Here is a 20,763-nt window from a genome sequence, read left to right on the forward strand (position 1 = left end):
TGCTTCAATATCCAGGCTACAATATAATACATCCTACAATATCCAGGATACAATATAATACATGCTACAATATCCAGGCTACACGATAATACATGCGACAATATCCAGGCTACAATATAATACATACAACAATATCCAGGATATAATATAATACATCCTACAATATCCAGGCTACAATATAATACATGCCACAATATCTAGGATACAATATAATACATGCAACAATATCCAGGATACAATAAAATACATGCTACAATATCCAGGATACAATATAATACATGCAACAATATCCAGGCTACAATTTAATAAATCCGACAATATCCAGGCTACAATATAATACGTGATATAATATCCAGGCTACAATATAATATGTGATACAATATCCAGGCTACAATTTAATACATGCAACAATATTCCGGCTACAATATAATACATGTGACAATATCCAAGCTACAATATAATACATGCTTCAATATCCAGGCTACAATATAATACATCCTACAATATCCAGGCTACAATATAATACATGCTACAATATCCAGGCTACAATTTAATACATGCTACAACATCCAGGCTGCAATATAATGCAGGTGACAATATCCAGGCTACAATATAATACATGCTTCAATATCCAGGCTACAATTTAATACATGCCACAATATCCAGGATACAATATCCAGGCTACAATATAATACAGGCAACAATATCCAGGCTACAATATAATACATGCTTCAATATCCAGGCTCCAATTTAATACAGGCAACAATATCAAGGCTACAATATAATACATGTGACAATATCCAGGCTACAATATAATACATCCTACAATATCCAGGCTACGATATCCAGGATACAATATAATTCAGGCAACAATATCCAGGCTACAATATAATACATGCTACAATATCCAGGCTACAATATAATACAGGCAACACTATTCAGGCTACAATATAATACATCCAACAATATCCAGGGTACAATATAATACATGCAACAATATCCAGGCTACGATATCCAGGATACAATATAATTCAGGCAACAATATCCAGGCTACAATATAATACATGCTACAATATCCAGGCTACAATATAATACATCCTACAATATCCAGGCTACGATATCCAGGATACAATATAATTTAGGCAACAATATCCAGGCTACAATATAATACATGCTACAATATCCAGGCTACAATATAATACAGGCAACACTATTCAGGCTACAATATAATACATCCAACAATATCCAGGCTACAATATAATACATGCAACAATATCCAGGCTACAATATCCAGGCTACAATATAACACATCCTACAATATCCAGGCTACGATATCCAGGATACAATATAATTCAGGCAACAATATCCAGGCTACAATATAATACATGCTACAATATCCAGGCTACAATATAATACAGGCAACACTATTCAGGCTACAATATAATACATCCAACAATATCCAGGCTACAATATAATACATGCAACAATATCTAGGCTACAATATAATACATGTGACAATATCCAGGCTACAATATAATACATCCTACAATATCCAGGCTACAATATCCAGGCTACAATATAACACATCCTACAATATCCAGGCTACGATATCCAGGATACAATATAATTCAGGCAACAATATCCAGGCTACAATATAATACATGCTACAATATCCAGGCTACAATATAATACATGCTTCAATATCCAGGATGCAATATAATACATGCTACAATATCCAGGCTACACGATAATACATGTGACAATATCCAGGCTACAATTTAATACATGCAACAATATCCAGGATGCAATATAATACATGCTACAATATCCAGGCTACACGATAATACATGCGACAATATCCAGGCTACAATATAATTCATGCAACAATATCCAGGATATAATATAATACATGCCAATATCCAGGATACAATATAATACATGCAACAATATCCAGGATACAATATAATACATGCTACAATATCCCGGCTACAATATAATACATGCTACAATATCCAGGATACAATATAATACATGCAACAATATCCAGGCTACAATTTAATAAATGCGACAATATCCAGGCTACAATATAATACGTGATATAATATCCAGGCTACAATATAATACGTGATACAATATCCAGGCTACAATTTAATGCATGCAACAATATCCAGGCTATAATATAGTACATGCAACAATATTATGGACTCTATTGCTCCTGTGGTTTGCCTGTTTTCCTCCTAGTGTCAAGGATCTTGATGTGTATGTCACCATCATTCTTACATTCCTTCTCCTTTGGCTCCTCCGTGTACGTTGGGAGCTCCTCTATGCATCACTCAAGTATTTTATTCAGAAGTAAGCTCTTTCATGAGTGCATCTAAAATCTGCCTTCTCGAATACCAAGAGCATGTTCCTTTTTTTGCAAACCGATGTTCATTGGAACACATCTATCTCTTAAGTGTTAAGTGCTTGAATGTTATCACAATGTCCTTTTCCCATATATTACTTTTTTGGGCTTACCGCTCCACTCATACAGAGTTTCATGGAGGTGTGGCCTCTAGTACTGAGTACAAGATGTAGTTTGAATAAATCCTTTTATGAAGACATTCCAATCTTCTCTTACCTCCTGGTTATAATTCTTTGCATGCATCCCACTGGGATATCTGGTAGGATGCCTACCTAGGTAGAATTATCAAACCACTCATGGCTATCTAGGGATGTTTTGTGATGGTCACAATATGTCTCTACTCTTTATTGTAATTAAACTCCAACCTCATATTGAGGGCAAATCAGAAAGATAATAAGTATAAGTATGAGCAGTGCTCCTGAAGAACTAAACAAACTCATAAATGCAGTTCCCGAAGGTGTAAACATAGGCGCACCCCTGTCCTGTTACTTATATGCAGGGTTCTTCATTGAGAGTATGTAGAACTAAGCACACGTGTTTCTATGTTTTAGGTAAAAATATCAGATTGGGAAGGAGAAGTGGCTGGAAAGAAGGTAAATATCTACCACAAAGTAGGAGGAGAAAAGAAAAAACAAAGGAGAGGCCGATGACAGAACATGATGACACAAAAACACACTAACAAAAGGAAAAGTCAGTTGCAATTCAGTAAAATGATATCCCCATCTTCTTAAATAGTACTTTAGCACATTCAAGCTGAAATACAGTGCGGCCAAACCTTGGAGTAAGTCACGCAAAGACATTGCCACTCCCAAGTCCTGCATGGGCATCATACTTGCACCAGTGGAGCCAATAAATATTGTGTAAAGCGTAAAGACCAACATTTAAAAAAATAAAAAATAAATTAAAAGGAAAAAATAGTCTTCATACAGTGTGGATACTGTTACAAATACCATTGTTAAAATAGCACATGCACATACTTAAAAAATTACATATATGTAAAATATTATTCCACTATAAAAACTCATGACTCATCTTACATCTAACACAACTCTACAGACACTCAGAGGCACATCATAACACATATGTTGTCCAAATAAGGGGTCTGTAAAATTGGTATTATTATACAGAATTTGAGCCAAATTACGCAAAATTACACATAATTATGTGACAGGCAAATCCGTTATTTGGCGCTATGTTTTAGAGCACAATCCCGTCTTTCATTCATTTTTGGCATGGGGACCTATTTAAACAAAGCACCGAAAACAAAGGTCATTCGCTTTCTGTTGTTCCCAAGCATACATTTTGACCATAAATGTCCCATAATTATGCAAAGAGGTGTAATGAAATTTCAGGAATTTCACATAACGGAATGTCCTGTGGCCACATGCTGACAGTTAAAAATACATCCGGATATTAGATCGATATTTTAATACAAAATTAGATATTTATGGACTGAACGAATATCTTCCAGAACATTGCATTAAGAAGGAGTTAGCAAAATTGAAGAATTCTAATGAAGAAAACTGCATCTGTTAAGAATAAGTATAAAAAAGGCAAAACTAAAAATGTAAAATCTACAAAAAGCCTCAGTTCCTCCTGCCTTTATTATATTGCATTTTAGATTGTTTCTTCAAAAACTTTTATTGGATTTCTAAACGTTCTAGGTCTTTCACCTCTACAGTTCTATAAAGTAAAACAATGAATAGAAAGTTAGATAATTTTCCACGTTCAACGTTGGTCTTTGGATTTTAGGGGCAGCCAATGCAAGATTTAGTATCTTCACGTAATACAGTGGCCTTCACTTGGGGATTGTAGTGAGCAATATGAAGAAATGTTGGACTTTGGTTAACAGTAAGCATGTATGAATTCCACTTAACGTTCTTTGTAGAATTTAAGCAAAATGGCTAAAATAAATTATACGAAATAGTAAATTAGAGAAATGGCAATGTCAGCATTTTTGCTGCAGGGAGACATTTTGTGTTAAAACACAACAGACACGCGTGTTCAATTCATTTGTGTTCTCCCCGTGCTCTTGTAAAAGGATTTTTACCCGAAAGAAGTATCGATTAAGTGACATGGGACACAGGCTGTTCTTAGACATTTTGCCTAACAATGGTAATGGGAAATGCTTCAAATTATATTAGACTATGCCTGCCTAAATTAGATTTCACCCAGAAAAGTTACCTATATTAAGAGAGGAGTGGGAACAATTTGCCCTCCTTATGTGAGTTAGTGCCAAGACATGTCCAAACACAGTTTGCAATCAGTTTATCACACACATGTTCTAAAAGACCTGGCGTGTATTGTGTACAGCAAAAACTGCATTACACTTGTCTTTATTTTCCTATCCAATATCAAATTATAAACTCCCCACAAAAGAACTACCCTTCTGTGCCTACCACGTCTCTTCCCCATTTCTAGTCACCACTCTCAGCCACAGTCCCAGGCTTCCAAGCCTGAGCACTTCACTGTCCATTAGGGAGTCAAATATGTTAGCAATGTCTCTGGGTCAATCTTGCAGAGTTACCAGAGAGGATCACCAAACTCAGATTCTCCAATTTGACCTTCACAAACAGTGTGACAGGTGGATGCAGTGGCTTCATCTTGCCCAAGAGATCAGTCACTCACAATTGTAATCAATTCTAGAGAAAACTCAATAGGAGGGAGTGGCATCCATTGATAGGACTTGGGAGAGCTTTGTCCTGGTGGTGTGGTCAGAAGAAGGTTACGAGGAGAGCACTGTTTGTTTTTAGCGTTAAGATGTAATGGACAACATGCCTCTCCACTCTTCCAATGTGTTCTGTTGGCCAGCTGACCGCAGTATACACAAATGAACATATATACAGGGTTATTATAAGGTATATAAGGACTCTCTGGTCCTTCCCTACCCACTTCAATGTCTTGGTCTCTACTTAACCTTCAGGTCTGCCTGTCAGTGAATAAGTCAAATTATTAAATATATTTTCAAGACAACCACAAAATCTCTCACAAATTAAATATTGTTCATTCAAAAATGAAGGGCAACCTATACATTTAATAAATGGCAAGTCATTGATGCAAGGCAAACTATAGAAAAACACCACTTGGTCCAGTAGTATGAAATTAGAAATTCTGCACAGACATATCATTTAGCATTATAAAAATATAAGGTATTGTAGCATGGATCATGAGGACATCAGGAAAGTATGCAAATCAAGACAAGTGAACATCTCTCACCTGTGTCGATTGGTGTAATACACACATCCTTGGCCATCATTGACGAAAGAGGCTATCATTGAGAGCGGCAGTGAGTCTTCAAAGAGAAAGGTGTAGGTTCTTGTGGATCCAAGAGAATGAGGTATCTGACAGGCAGCTATGTGTCCAGATGGATAGCTGATGAATCAAGTCAAGTACTTAGCAACTCATCTTTATGAAATAAGATAAATATTTCCTTATTACCTTGTGGATGATCATTTGAAATTGGAAACATTTGTCACTTCTCCAGATGCACATTCATCATACACCATGTGTTTATCTATGTTGAGACTATTTAGTCAATAAGCCTGTACAAAGAGTATATATATATATATTTATATTACACACTGGTGGTCACCACTATGTAGTTATAGTTAGGTTTGACTTTCCATACGAAAGGCATTTTTGTTTCTTTTATAACTTTGGCACTCTTCAACGAATCTGCAAGAAACCTTTCCATATAAAGGTTCACCCTCTTTGGCTCCTTCATTGAAATGTGTGTGCTGATACAATACATGGATGTGAAGATAAAGAGGGGGGATCCCAAAACACCGATTTCCCATTTTAATTTCTGTAGGAAAGTTTTCTCTCCGATACAGAACAAAAACCACCAAGTTTACATTCCTGTGTACATGGCGGTATACTTTAAGTTGGTCTGTCCTTTTTGGGGCAAGACCAAGAGTGATTTGCACATGGTTTAACTTCCAGTGATTAAGCCTAATTCGGATTGGGCCAACCTCAAACATTTAAGGGCACCTTATGTTTAATATGCCCGATACTGTACAAGATTTGAGGTGGAGCGGGGTTTCCATTTGATCTTGACTCTCAGAGAGGACAGAGAATGAGATGAAGCTTGGACTCACCCAACAGAAGTAGGGATTCAGGTCATTCTGAGGTTGGTACAGATTAAATAATGTTCAGCATAGTGAACTGTTTTCCATGGGTCTGATGGTTGGACAAAACTACAGCTGAGGAAATAGTGAGGGCATATGTTGAGGGTGTGTAGCATGATTTCAGCCATTCTGGGAAGAGTTGAAACAAGAGCTGTCTGCTGCCCTAGTGGCGTTAGTAGTGCTATCCCCTGTAAGGCAATGATGGGCATTTATTCAGCGTTGACCTGCCAGATATAAACTCGCCCTCTCTATGCTGGCTCTGATACTGCCCCAATGGGCTATGACTGTGGTGAAAGACTCCTCTGGTGGTGCAGAGGATTAAAGCATCAAATGCACCAATCTGTGTTGATTTCAGGGTCAAGAGCAAACTCACGCATCTCATGGCAAATAAACTGAACACCATTAGCTATTATTAAATGACCTGGAACACCTTCACAAAATAATTCTTCCTTGATGAACGTAATCACCATTCTTGTGTTAACAGTAGCAACACACTTGCACATCACACATTTAGATCTATAATCAAATATTAATTAAACATAGTGTTCATTTTGAGGCAATAAATCAAATGGACCTATGGTTGCTAAAGTGGCGAACAGTCTATTCAGAACAAGATAGGGATAACTATCGTAAGGCTCGTAAGGACTACCAAAAGCTTATTCTGAAACATAAAACCGACTACTTTTCAGAAAAAATTCTCAAAGCCCATAATAAATCTAGAGAACTATTTAATATTGTGGAAAATCTCAGTACTAGCGACAGAACCTCTCTTCCGATAGTCCCCACCCAGGAACTCTGCAACTCACTAAACTCCTTCTTCTTCGATAAAATCTGCACCATCAAACAAAGTATCTCTACCACTCAGCCTCCTCTTCTTTTCTCAGACATCTTTCACAATCCTGCTACCCTGGACTCATATCCCCCTATTGATAGTGCCAACTTATCCAAACTCCTTACAAAGGTCAAATCCGGCTCCCCCGACGACATCTGCCCCCCTCACATTTTGAAAGAAGTGGGCACCTGCATTCCCGGGGGCTTACTTCCCATGCTAAATGGATCGCTCACACAGGGGAAAGTCCCAAACAACTTTAAAAAAGCCCTCCTTATCCCCCTTATAAAAAAGACAGGAGCCAACCCGCTAGACCCACTCAATTACAGACCTATATCCTTGCTGCCATACTGTGCCAAACTTCTGGAGTCTCACGTCTGTGACAGTATTTCCACATTTCTGGAAAAATCAGAGTATCTTGCACCTAACCAGGCTGGCTTCCGCCCTTGCCATTCGACTGAAGCAGTCATTCTTTCAGTGCAGAATACTTTGAGGCGGAACGCGGACGAAGGGATCCATCAGGCTCTGGTGCTGTTGGACCTCTCTGCTGCGTTCGACACAGTCGACTACACCATCTTGGTCGACCGTGTCGAGCAGGCAGGCCTCAGGGGCCCTGCGCTGAGCTGGATCCGCTCATTCATGACTGACCGAACTCAATCGGTTAGACTGGGCTCCTTCACGGCTCCTACCATATCCACCATCTGCGGAGTACCTCAAGGCTCTTCGTTATCTCCCCTGCTTTTTAATTTGTACCTACGCCCCCTTTTGTACTCCCTCAGAAATGCAAAGGTAACCATCTTCAACTATGCAGATGATTTGCAGCTCATCTTCCCTTTGAACACCAAGGACTCAGTGGTAGAATTCCAAAACACCATGTCCCACATTCTGAGTTGGATGAACTGCAATCATTTGAAACTTAACCCAGGCAAGACCGAACTGGTCTTGCCTGGACAGAGTATACATAGTTGGAATCCCAGCTTCTGGCCCTCCTGCATGGGTGCCCCCCCATCTAAGTCATCCTCGGTCAAGAGCCTAGGTATCTTCATCAGCGAGGATCTCTCCCTAGAAAAACAGGTTGGAGCAGTCGTGTCCTCCAGTTTTTTCCAGTTGAAGAAAATTTAAAAAATTGCCTGTTTCTTCTCCTCTGCCGCCCTCACTCAGATCGTCATTTCCCTGGTCCTGTCCAGATTGGACTTCTCTAACAGTCTCTACCTTGGACTCCAAACGGGAGAGCTTAGACGCCTCCAGCTGGTTCAGAACCAAGCAGCCAGACTTCTTTTGAACATCCCTAGGAGGCAATCAGTCAGACTTGGCCTGAAACAGCTACACTGGCTGCCGGTTGAGCAACGCGTGGCCTTCAAAGTGGGGTGCATCCTATTCAAGTCTTTACATGATATTGGCCCCCTATTCATCAGAGACTTATTCAAAAGATACAGCCCTTCCCGCAACCTCCGGTCCATCCATAAATCCCTCCTGACTGTTCCTCCGTATAAGAGGAAGCGTCTCGGAGGCAGCTGCTTTGACCACCTTGCAGCTGCCTTCTGGAACTCTCTCCCCCTTCACCTAAAACTGAGTGATAATATCCTCAGTTTCAGACATTCCCTGAAGACCTGGCTCTTCTCTCAGGCACATCACTGAGCTGCTTTTTCTCTACTAACTGACTGACGCGCCTTGTTCCTTCCTATAGTGCCATGAAGCCTCTGGGTGTACGAGCGCTCAATAAATGCTGATTAACATTAACATTAACATTAAAGGAATGAAGGGCACTATGCGTCATTCTGGACTTGTCATGGTTCGCACACTGCCAAAAGTCCTTTACCACACCCTTTACCTGATGATCCATTCAGGCCAACAATATCACTTACGCTGTCTTGCCTTCATTAGATTCCTACAGAGTGCCCTTTGTGTGCCAGGTTGATCAATTTGTCTCTCAGTCTCAGAGGTGGAACAACGTGAAACATTCTACAGATTTTCTCATCCACTATATTGAGCTCATCACTAAATCCAAAATGTAATTGACATCAGACCACCCTTTTATGATAAGTTCCCTCAGAACCAAAAAGGTCTCACCCTCTTTCAATGCACTATCCCATTCTCAACTTCCAACCATATCACCACTCTACTAAAGAAGGCTCTTCCACATTACATTCGTCTATGCTAGGCAGACAAGACAAACAATACGCAACATTGTTCTTGGACCCAGGTATGCAATCAATACAAAAATGGTATTGAACCAAATTGTCTGTCCATCTTCTTATCCTGGGAGCTAAATTCTCGCCACATTTACAAGTAAAGATCTGGGACAAGACGGAGCAATAATCTTATCTCACCGGAAATGGAAATCCTGAAAGAAAGAACTTGAAATGGAGTACTGCCCGATAGACAGCTAATGCTTCTCACTTGATTACAGAGTAGCATTCTTCCACTCATCTCAGTAAGTATGAAGAAAATGCTTTACCGTTACCTTTTACCTCACCAAACACAACCTGTGAAAGCACAGCACTCAATCTATTGAGGCCTGCATCAGTTGACAATATAGTTTGCATATATTATTCAAAGTGAAAATGCACCATTTTCTTTTTTAATTAGAATTAACCACATCCTCACACTCACTGGTCCAGTCAAACCTTGCTCCTTTCCATAGGTTGGGACAAATTACCAAATTAGCAATGACGTATAGGCAAAAATGAGAGTACCTGGTCCCTGTTCTCTGTCAAAAGTGCTCCAACAATGCTCTTTGCCAAATCTGTCTTAGGACTTATCCCCTCTTCTGAGATGGTATGTCCAAAATATGTAACTGAAGCAACCATTTTTAAAGTTCTTTCATTCGAAAACCTGTATCTATGATATATCAAGATATTGTCATGAAAAAATAGGATCCTTGGTAGACCATCCAGTAGTATCTTCACCACCCTCTGAAAACATGCAGCTGCATACGCTAATCCAAAGGGCATTCAGTAAAAAAAAACCTGCATGCTCCCAGAGGTGTAACAAAGGAGGTTATGTGTTTGGACTTCATGCAGAGAAGTTTGGTTATATGTAGAAGATAGATCCATTACACTAAACAACGTTGCATCATCTATCATTTCAAGGGTCTCTGTGCTATTTTGTAATGGCTCATGGTCTACCCAAATGTGCTTATTCAAATCATGCTGGTCAACACACATTCTGATTTTCTTTCCTCAATTGTTCATCAATGAAACTACTGGAGCAAGCCAATCATAGACTCAACTTCTTCCATCACACATAAGCAGAGTAATTTCTGTAGATCTTCATCAAGTGGTCCTAACATCATGTTGGAAACTTGTCTCTGTGCGCACTTGGTACAGCATTTTTCTTCAAAAAGATTTTGTGTTCAAAATCTTTGAGCAATCTGAGCTCACCTTCAAACACCTTTGGAAACTCCCCCCAAATATCACTAACAAGGTCAGTGTTCGACAAAAGTAATTGTCATTCAGATGAATGGGATCAACAGTTATTCCCATATCTCCTTGATGTGGCCACCAAAGCATATTATCACCATGCTTGGCTACAAAGACTTTCCCTACTGTCTCTCTTTTCTGAAATTGAATTTTCATTACAAAATGAACCACTACATCACTTTTGGTACCCCTTAACCCACAGGATTTACATCAGAAGGTTATAGTCTCTAACTACATTGCTCCAATTCTTGCCACCAACCTTCATACAGGGCGAACCTGAATCCACTAATATTATCAATTTCTTTCCATCAACTCTGATCTCACATTCAAACATACTTAAAGATACACAATCAACTTCTCCATGCTTTCTAATTGTTAAACCCATGTTCTTCTCATCATCAAGGCAATTCACACCTTCTGCTTTTCCCCTGCGACACATGCGCTTATAATGACCATTTTTCCCACATTTTTTCCAAGTCGCAAACTTGGCAAAGCAACCTGCACTGCTAGAAAGATGACCTTCACTCCCACACCTGTAACGCCTGCTCCGTTGATCCTTACATTCTATGTTGATAACTCTATTGTCAACGTTAGTACGTTAAATGGAATCATTAAGGTTGTCTTGTGTTTATTTCATTTGCAAATTCACTCGACTCACCCACATTTTTCTGCTTACATTTATAATTGCATTTCCTATACAGCTGCAGCCTCCGTGAGATTAGGATTTTTAGTGAGAAGTTTCTCTTACACCTTTTGGTTATTGGTACATCTCACCAATTGATCTCTTATTAACAAGTCTTTAAGAGTATCTGATTCACAAGTATTTGCCAATGTTTTCAGGGATGCTACATAACTTCCAATTTGTGTCTCTTTATCTGTGATACAAAGTGTCTCTCCAACATTTAAACGGATATGTCATACACTTTGCTGGGTTCTCTTTCAGCATTGTCCACAAGAATAACATCCAGACTCTCATAAATGTTTTTCCCTTCAACTCCCAAATTGTGAAGTAAAATAGCCTGCTTCCTGATTGCAGAGTACTTTTCCCCTCCAATTGCTAGTAAAAAAAACTGTTTAACAATTGCTTCCAATGTTTTAGAGGTAACAGAGGATCATCATTTTCTGAGAGAAACTGTGGGGGCTGAGACATATTAGCTGCCACCCTAGCTCAATAAATATGGAGTTGAAATGTGAATGATTACAGTCAAAAGACTATTTTTTGGTGGATTCACAGATGGTCAACAACGTTATAGTTGGTAATTCCTGAGAAGTTTGCCAATAAAAATATGCGCATGCATGACATTGAACATCACCAACGTTCAATTCAATTTTCAAGCATGAAGTTTTAAAATACCTCCACCACACTTATATCAACAGTGGCTTTTGTCATTTGTTGAGAGATGGCACTGAATCACAAAAAATGTCAATACTTTCAATTGTTTTGATGTGCAATGAGGAAACACATACATGTAGTTCAAATGCTTCCAATGACTTGGTTTCCAAAATCAAAATGGCCTCCATGCAACGCATTCATTTGACGTCACAGCAGGTGCATGGGACGTTAGATGGAGATGAGAAGATAGAATGGAAACATATGACATTGAGGATGAATGCTCCTTCAGTAACGTGTCCTCCAAACATGCATTTGCGAAGCATACAAAGTCTCATGCATGTTACATTTGTGCTGCCAACCTGGCACGCATCATCAGTAGAGCGGTATATTCTCAAACTGTGCTCACGCCAATCAGCCAGTGCATTGTAGAGTTAAAGCAGTTGAAAACCCATGGCTGGTGGCTATGTTGATATCCTTGCGTTGCATAATGGCCTTAATTTAAGTTCTAAGAAGAGAATCTGGAAGAGAACCAGGGAGCACCATATAGCTGGTTTGCTGCCACAAACCTGGGCATTCCTCAAGAGTATAGAGTGACAGCACCCTCATAAGTCTTTAAGAGCTTGGGTGAGTCCTGGGTTACGTGCATCTTGTGTGGGTTCCGTGTTGTTCATTCTGCCTGAAACTGTCTGAGTCTCTTCTGCATGGACCAGTGCTCATCACACTAGCATCAAGGATTGCTGCAGTAAATTGTAAATTGATACTTGTATAGCGCACTACTCACCCGCAAGGGTCTCAAGGCGCTTGTACGAATACCGCTGTGGAACCCATCCTGGCTTTCCCTGTGAGGCGTCCACTCCTGGGCACCCCCAAGGTGGAGGCCAGGCATCCAAAGTGTTGTGGGGTCCATTGTGGAGATTAAGCAAGCTATTGCCCAGAGTTGCAGAGTGGGACTCCATGATTGGAATAGGCACCGAGGCGAGAATTATCAGGTCCGTGGAATTTTTGAGCCCAAGACCCGCCGAGGCAGGGAATTGAATCCTGGTCCCGGGCTAGACCTCTGCATCAGGGTCTGCCGCTCTAATCATTGAGCCACACTTCTCCACTGTGGACCTATGTTGAAAGGCATGGCTTCTCAAAGTATTAATCTGAATTTGCTCTGGTGTTAATCGAAGGACTCACATGTGTTTCACTGTGCCACCAATATCCAAACTTCATATTTCTAGATATTCCCTTTCATAAGATTATGGTCTAAGGTCTACCTCAAGATCAAGGTGTCCTTTCCCTAGAACAAGTGGCAATGGGGATACATCGTGGCAACAGGGTCCTTACCGCTTTCTCTTTCCTTAATCCAAGGATCATGGGTACAGTCTGCAATCTGGCCTAGTCCACATTTCTGCAGAACAAGTACTAGGAAATTCAAAGTTTTCTACAGAAGTCTCTAAAAGTGAATCCATGAATTCTTTATTTCCCCAGAAGAATAAACTACCTCTGAAATTCAAAGTTTTGGAACTATTTTAGATTTATGGGTAAAAGAGAATCTAATGAACAGAATTGTGTTTGCAAAATGGATTAGATAGTGTTGGAAATCCTTCCTTACAATGGGGCAAGGAGGGCCTGGACAAGATGTTTGTATTCCAAAAGATATTAGATGCTTTCTGATTTGAGAGAGATTTGATAGGTTTAAACTGAGGATTATGGCTCCAAGGATCTTGTTGTACAACTGTAGATCATGTATTGTACAGAATGCACTAATTCGAAGGTGACTACCTCCCTCCTGGTCATTACGGACACTGCTGCCCATCTTTGACTTTTCTGAGAAAGCCCAGTAAATTTTGTGTGTTATAGTCTTGTTTTTCCTCCATTGAACTAGTCAGACTAATACACCTGAAATCAATGATTTGCAGGTGTAAACTTCAGGAATAGAGACAGAGTTCTTAAGGAACTGGAGTGAGATGGTCCCTCTGACTCAATGCCTCTACTTTACAGGAGCTCAAACTAATCTTGCACTGTCTAGGTGATAAGGAAGCCTAATGCAGTGACAGTGTTTAGAATGTTTTGGAACTGTGATGTTGAAATTTGTTTTCAGATCATCGGAATCCGACGGATGTGTGGATCCCAAAATCCTACAAGGGATCCTGTAGGTTTGGACAACAACATTTAAATTCTGTTGTAGTAGTCAGAGTAATTTTAGGTAATTGCGGATTACTCTTTCTTGAGGATTTATAAATAATTACGCGATTATGCCCTGCTTGTGTATTAAAGATTAATTTGAAGAAAAAAAGGACAACATCAGTGAGTGTGAGCTTCTGCTCACCCTCCTGTTCATGTTGTTTTCCATTTAGCGCTTTTTTTTTTTACGGAAAAACGCATCCTTGTGTACATTTTGGATGCACAGGTGCATTTTGAGCAAGGGAAATAGCGCTAAATGCTGGGCGAAAGTTGGGGTTAAATTCTACTGCAAGAGCACAATTAGCGAGCACAATTGGCTGCTCGTGCTGCTAGTCATGCTCTTGTTGCATTTAGTTCAATTTCCTTGCACAAAATGCACCCTCACGTCCAAAAGTGCTAAATCTCAAATTACTCTTCAAGTATGAATATGAGGAATGTTGTGGAATTTTGCAATGATTACGCAACAAATAATTAAGGTAGTTATGACCACTATTAAAATACTGCTTCTGTTTCTCCTTCCTACTAGTTAACTATTATGTGGCTGCTAGTGTCCCCATAATCAATTACTAGGATGATTTCTGAAGGGCCTACAGGCTGAGACTATGACCATCCTTCAAAGAGTGCAATATTGCATGGCCCACCTCCTCCTATGCTTCAAACAGACCATCAGCCAGATTAATCAATGTCCCGATTTGCGAGACCTTGATAGCGAATATTAAGGAATCACTATTAATGACTCGCAAAACGGGATTCATGTAGAAATCGCAATATTATTTGCGATTCCTACAGCCTAGAGGCCCATAGGAATGAATGGGGAGTCATTCCTTATTTGCGATTAGCAATTTGCTTATCGCAAATAAGGATGCGATTTCAAGAGTGCCAGGGGTGTCCAAAGGATACCCTGTAGCACCCCTGAAATGTAAATGTAGACTGATGTTGCGCGCACACATGTCCAAAGGACATGTGTGTGTGTAACATACAACTTAGAAAAATGCACTAAAGTGCATTTTTCTAAGTTTTCGCTATTTACCACGAAGTCCGACTTCGCGGTAAATAGCGGCCAAAAATAGCGATTTCGCAATTCAAAAATGGTTCATGAATTGCATTTAAGGAATCTCAAATAGAGATTCCTTAAATGCAATTCCTCGCAATTCAGCGATTTCGCAATTTGCGATTTTTGCATTTGGGATGATGAATCTCAAATGCAAAAATTGCGCTCGCAAACGGCCAGATTCTCAGAATCTGGCCCTTTGTGAGCCGATTTTACAATGATGAATCTGGCTGCATATCTCTTCTGAACTCTCTATGGGCTCCCGATCAAACAAACTTCAGGATTCCAAACCTTGTACCTTGTGGATTGCACCATTCACAGATGAGCCCCCACCATTCCTTCCAGCCATGATGGGTGAACTATAATGACCATACTCCAAAAATTGTCCACCCGAAACAGACTTCTAATACACCCTACTGTGTACTAATGTTTGGGGGAAGAATACTTCTTTCAAGGTATCTCACACTGGAACTTCTTCCATTACACTGTAGTATGAAGGCCAACTATTTGAGATTCAATCAAACACTGAAACGGCAAGTGCTACAACATTCCTTTGATTTTCTTTGGAGATGATAGACATGGTTCAAGTCACCCAATGAAAATTTATGTTTTCCCTTGTGTTATATGGCATTTTCACCTTCAGATCCCCTGCTAGACCCCCACTCTTTCCACTGGAAAGGTCTCTAAATCATTATTCTGGGCACAGCTATAACTATACAAAACAAGAAATAAAATCAACTCAGGCACATGTTCACGTAATATCCCGCAGGTAAAAAAAAAAATTGTGGGGGGTGGGCAAAGTTTGTTTTGCTTCAATAATAATTATAGATTCTACAAAAAATTTTGAGAGAGTAAAACTTTATATAAGAAATTCAAATGATTACTTTCTAATAAGTCTCAAGTAGCAAACATAGGGAGTTCCTCACAGGGTCAAAGGAAAGGTTGCAGCCTTATGGATAGGATCTTTAGCTTCAGTGTGTATTTACTCATTGACTATAGATTAGAAACCTTAGCTGCGAAAATCCGGTGTTTCCCCCTTAAACCAGCCCCGGATGGAGGTGAAGTCGATGTTTCCATCAAGGAACGGGCGGTAACAGCTGCTGTTGGAAAAGCAGCTGGCTTCAAAAATACATCAGAGTGCAACAACACAACATTGCATGTCTCAGAGGAATCGGCCATGTTGGAAAGAGACTAGAGTCTGACATGGTGGGAGATGCGTTATAGAGTCCCAATCGTTCAACTATGTAAATGTAAATGTAAAATGTAAATTTAGGTATACTTATATAGCGCAACCTGTCACCACAAAGGGCATCCTGGCGCTTGCCTAGGGAACCCGTCCTGGTATTCCCCTGTGAGAAGCCCCGACAAGGTGTCCACAGGGTGAAAGTCAGGCATCCCGCCGCGAGGGGCCGTTGTGGAGATTAAGCAAGCTATTGCCCAGAGTCGCAGAGTGTGAACCCGTGAGTCGAGGAGGCACCAGGATGAGAATTATCGAGTCCGTGGAATTTTTAGCCCAAGACCCGCCGGGGCGGGGAATTGAACCCTGGTCCAGGACCGATCTCAGATTCCGGGTCTGCCGCCTCTAACCCCTGAGCCACACTTCTCCACTATTATCCAGTAGTAGAACAAAGAGTGGGCCACTTCCCAATAATTTGTTAGCTGAGTAATTAGTGGAAAAAATAATGAAGTGAGAATTTTTTTTTAATTAACCTCAGCCACTGGAGATCGCTCAGGGCTACATTCAGGGTCATAATTGTTTTCCCAACCGTGCCACTCTAGAAAGACATCAGCCATATGCAAATTAGTCTTGGTCCAATGCCAATAGAAACAGACCAGCTCAAACTACCAGACCAAGTCCAATCCAAACAGGAACAGAAACATCCCCAGACCAGTTCCGGCCCACTCAGGCGTTGGCAGTGGCAGAGCAAGGGCTGTGCCCACATCTACGCCTACACATCACACATAAGGCATCTACTGCAATAAACAGCCAAGAGATGGAAAGAATGCTAGTATTAAACCCATCCCATGGTGATCGCTCATGGCCTCATTCCAGTCCATCGTTTTATGCCCACTGTGCCTTTCTACACTCTTTGACTGAGCTGCTGCACTACGAGAGCGTGCACGCCTCAGCTGCCGATTTTGCAACCAGAAAGAGATCGCTCAGGACCCCCACTGTTTGGAGCTACAGGCCATTCATTCAACTCATCAGATTCATTTCTTTTGGACAACAGGAGAATTGGACCCCTGTGATCCCAGGTTTAAAATTTAAGGAGCCCTGTTGGAGCCCTTCGATGAAGTGAACGGTCCCCGTCTCTTCTCATGCCAAGTACCCCTTCCGTCCTGATGAAGACCCCGCTGTGAGGTCATCCTCCTTGTCACTGGGGTCGAAACGTAGACCGTCGTACTTTCTCTTACATGCTCATAGGACTAAAATGTTATAAACTACAGGATATATATGAGCAATGTATACCCACGAACTGATTGACCGTTATTTGGCTGTAAAGGTCTACTTGTGAATAGTGTGTATTGTATTATATGTCACAAACACCTTTACCCTGTCCCTCACCTGCCAACTCACTTTCACTATTCCAGTACCTTTCCCTCTTCTCACACTGATGAGCATCATCAAAGAGTACTTGGTAACCAATTAATTTATGCTTTGAATACTAATTGCATTCAATGTTACAAATACTAGGAAATTAAATATTTCCCTTTTTTCAAGACGTTTGCTCGAGTGTGTGGTGATCTTTCTCTACCTAATTGTTTGTAAGATTCTTTCTTTAAAGCTCTAGCTACCCCGACCATATTGTACAACGTACTGTTCTATTGACCCAGGCCGGGAAGTTTTTATTTGGGCTACACCCCGTGAAAACTCAAACACTGTGCCTTTCTAGACAAAGACCAGTCAACACAAACCAGTCATGGTCCTCTCCAATGGAAACAGTTCAACCGGATTGCCGGGCCCCCTTCATTTACTGAAGGGAGTGGGCCCCCCCGCACTGCGGGGCCTGCAGGGGCGTTTGTTACGCCCCTGCGGATTGCCAGGGCAGATCCCCTCCATATGTGAACAGAAGCAAACTATGGGGGTCATTAGGATCGCGGACGGACTTGAGTCCGTCCGCGACCCCAGAGCATGAGGGAACGTCCGCATGGGTTGCGGCGTTCCCTCTGTGCAGATTAGGATGTGACCGCCAGGGTGGCGGTCACATCCTCTATTTTCAACATTGCTGCGGGTGGAGCTTCAAGCTGCACCCGCAGCAATGTTAAAAATGAATGCACAGCATTTGCGTGCACAAAGTGGCAGGCACCGCGCGGTGCCTGCTGCATTGTGCACGCAAATGCAGGGGGGTACCATAGGTACCCCCCATGTGCACCCCCCACTACACCTAGGGGGCCCGCAATGGGCCACTGCAGTGCAGTTACACATGCTTTTCCACGGCGGAAAAGCAGCTGCGGAAGAGCATGTTCCCAAGCACATCCTAATCTGGCTGACGGTGTCTAAGAGACACCATTCACCATTTTAGTGCTTTTCCGCCACGGTTGTAAGCCAGCCGCGGCGGAAAAGCTGCGGACCTAAACCATGACCCACCAGCCATCCTAATGTGGCGGTGGGTCCTGGTGGGTCCGCAGAGGATTTTCCGCATCCTCCGGGCCGGCGGTGGCTTCCGCCGGCCCGGAGGATGCGGAAAATCCTCCATCCTAATGACCCCCTAAGACTGGTTCTATACTTACAACGTGTAAGGGAGGCACAACTTGAGTCCTATGGCACTGCAAGCTCACAACCTACACCTGGGCATACCTGTCAGACTTAGGGCACCTTCCTGAACTTGTCTACTCTTACAAAGCACTTTCCCGCCCTAGTACACAACTGCTTTTCTTGCTTCTCCTCCCAATATTTCATGTCCTGGTGATGACCCTTCAACTGTAAAGGGGTTGAAACACTGTCAACACCTTGGACAATTAGACCAGGACTAATACTTCTTTGTCAAAACTAAGCTGGTTGGCTACATCTAATTTACCATGTACCAGCTAAAATCTCTGTCGCACCCTGATCTCTTGTCTATTTACATAAGTACATACTTGTAATCATTTCACTGCCACACTGTGTGAGCTTGTGCATACTATAAGCACTGCTCGTTTACCTGTTACTAAAGATTTTGAAGCAATCAAATATGTTTACTCTTATGTCTGAAGTAAGTTTTTAACTTTCCAAAATGTACAAAGCTTTCCTTGAAAGCTGTGACTGTCACAGTTTTTAATGGAGTACTCTTGGTATTGTGTTGTGAATTCCATTTTTAATAGAGCAAGTATAAGTTTTGAAATGTGCCCAGGTTGGGAATGGCATTGTTTGTGAATACAGAATAACATAATCCGTTGTAGATGTTTATAAATAAACCTGGACATTCCTGCCCTGTAACACCGCCTCCCTCTATCTGGGAGCAGATTTACTGAAGAACGAGTTCTTTTTTTTAAATTTAAATAGACATCCAGATTCTGTGAAACTCAAACATATATGTGTGCATGAAAATATTATCATTCGTGCTCCTCAGGTCAACTCAAGAGTGCAAAGGGCTCTGAGAATCAGACACACTATGAGGGTTCTATAAAACAGATAAATGCATACATTAATCAACAAGCATTTGCAATGCAATGGTCTCGGCATCATTAAAGGTAGAGCAATTGGCATTGCTCACGACATTTCTTTTTTTTCTTTAAATCATAAATAAATGGCATTGTCATTTACATTGCCAATACACAGCACTCTGCACTCAACAGCACACACCACTCTGCATCTGCACACTCACTCTGCACTCACTACTCTGCACTCACTACTCTGCACTCACTACTCTGCACTCCTCACTACTCTGCACTCCTCACTACTCTGCACTCCTCACTACTCTGCACTCCTCACTACTCTGCACTCCTCACTACTCTGCACTCCTCACTACTCTGCACTCCTCACTACTCTGCACTCCTCACTACTCTGCACTCCTCACCTCACTACTCTGCACTCCTCACTACTCTGCACTCCTCACTACTCTGCACTCCTCACTACTCTGCGCTCCTCACTACTCTGCGCTCCTCACTACTCTGCGCTCCTCACTACTCTGCGCTCCTCACTACTCTGCGCTCCTCACTACTCTGCACTCCTCACTAATCAGCACTCACTACTCACTACTCTGCACTCACTACTCTGCACTCTGCACTCACTACTCTGCACTCACTACTCTGCACTCACTACTCTGCACTCACTATTCTGCATTCTGCACACTCACTCTGCACTCACTACCCTGCACTCACTACTCTGCATTCTGCACTCACTGCTCTGCACTCTGCACTCACTACTCTGCACTCACTACTCTGCACTCACTATTCTGCATTCTGCACACTCACTCTGCACTCACTACTCTGCACTATGCACTCACTA

At 41.3% G+C, this 20,763-nt stretch overlaps 1 protein-coding gene across 1 annotated transcript in view; it reads right to left on the reverse strand.

Moving 5' to 3' along the window:
• The window catches only part of FAM194C (family with sequence similarity 149 member C), a 127,955-nt gene that overhangs the window by 83,810 nt on the left and 23,382 nt on the right, over positions 1-20,763 (reverse strand). The window contains exon 6 of the mRNA XM_086939571.1: positions 5,621-5,776. Coding sequence (XP_086795697.1) covers positions 5,621-5,776 — 156 coding nt within the window. The remainder of the gene's footprint in view (positions 1-5,620; positions 5,777-20,763) is intronic.

Source organism: Lissotriton vulgaris, chromosome 9, assembly GCF_964263255.1.
Source record: "Lissotriton vulgaris chromosome 9, aLisVul1.2, whole genome shotgun sequence".
Classification (NCBI taxonomy): domain Eukaryota; kingdom Metazoa; phylum Chordata; class Amphibia; order Caudata; family Salamandridae; genus Lissotriton; species Lissotriton vulgaris.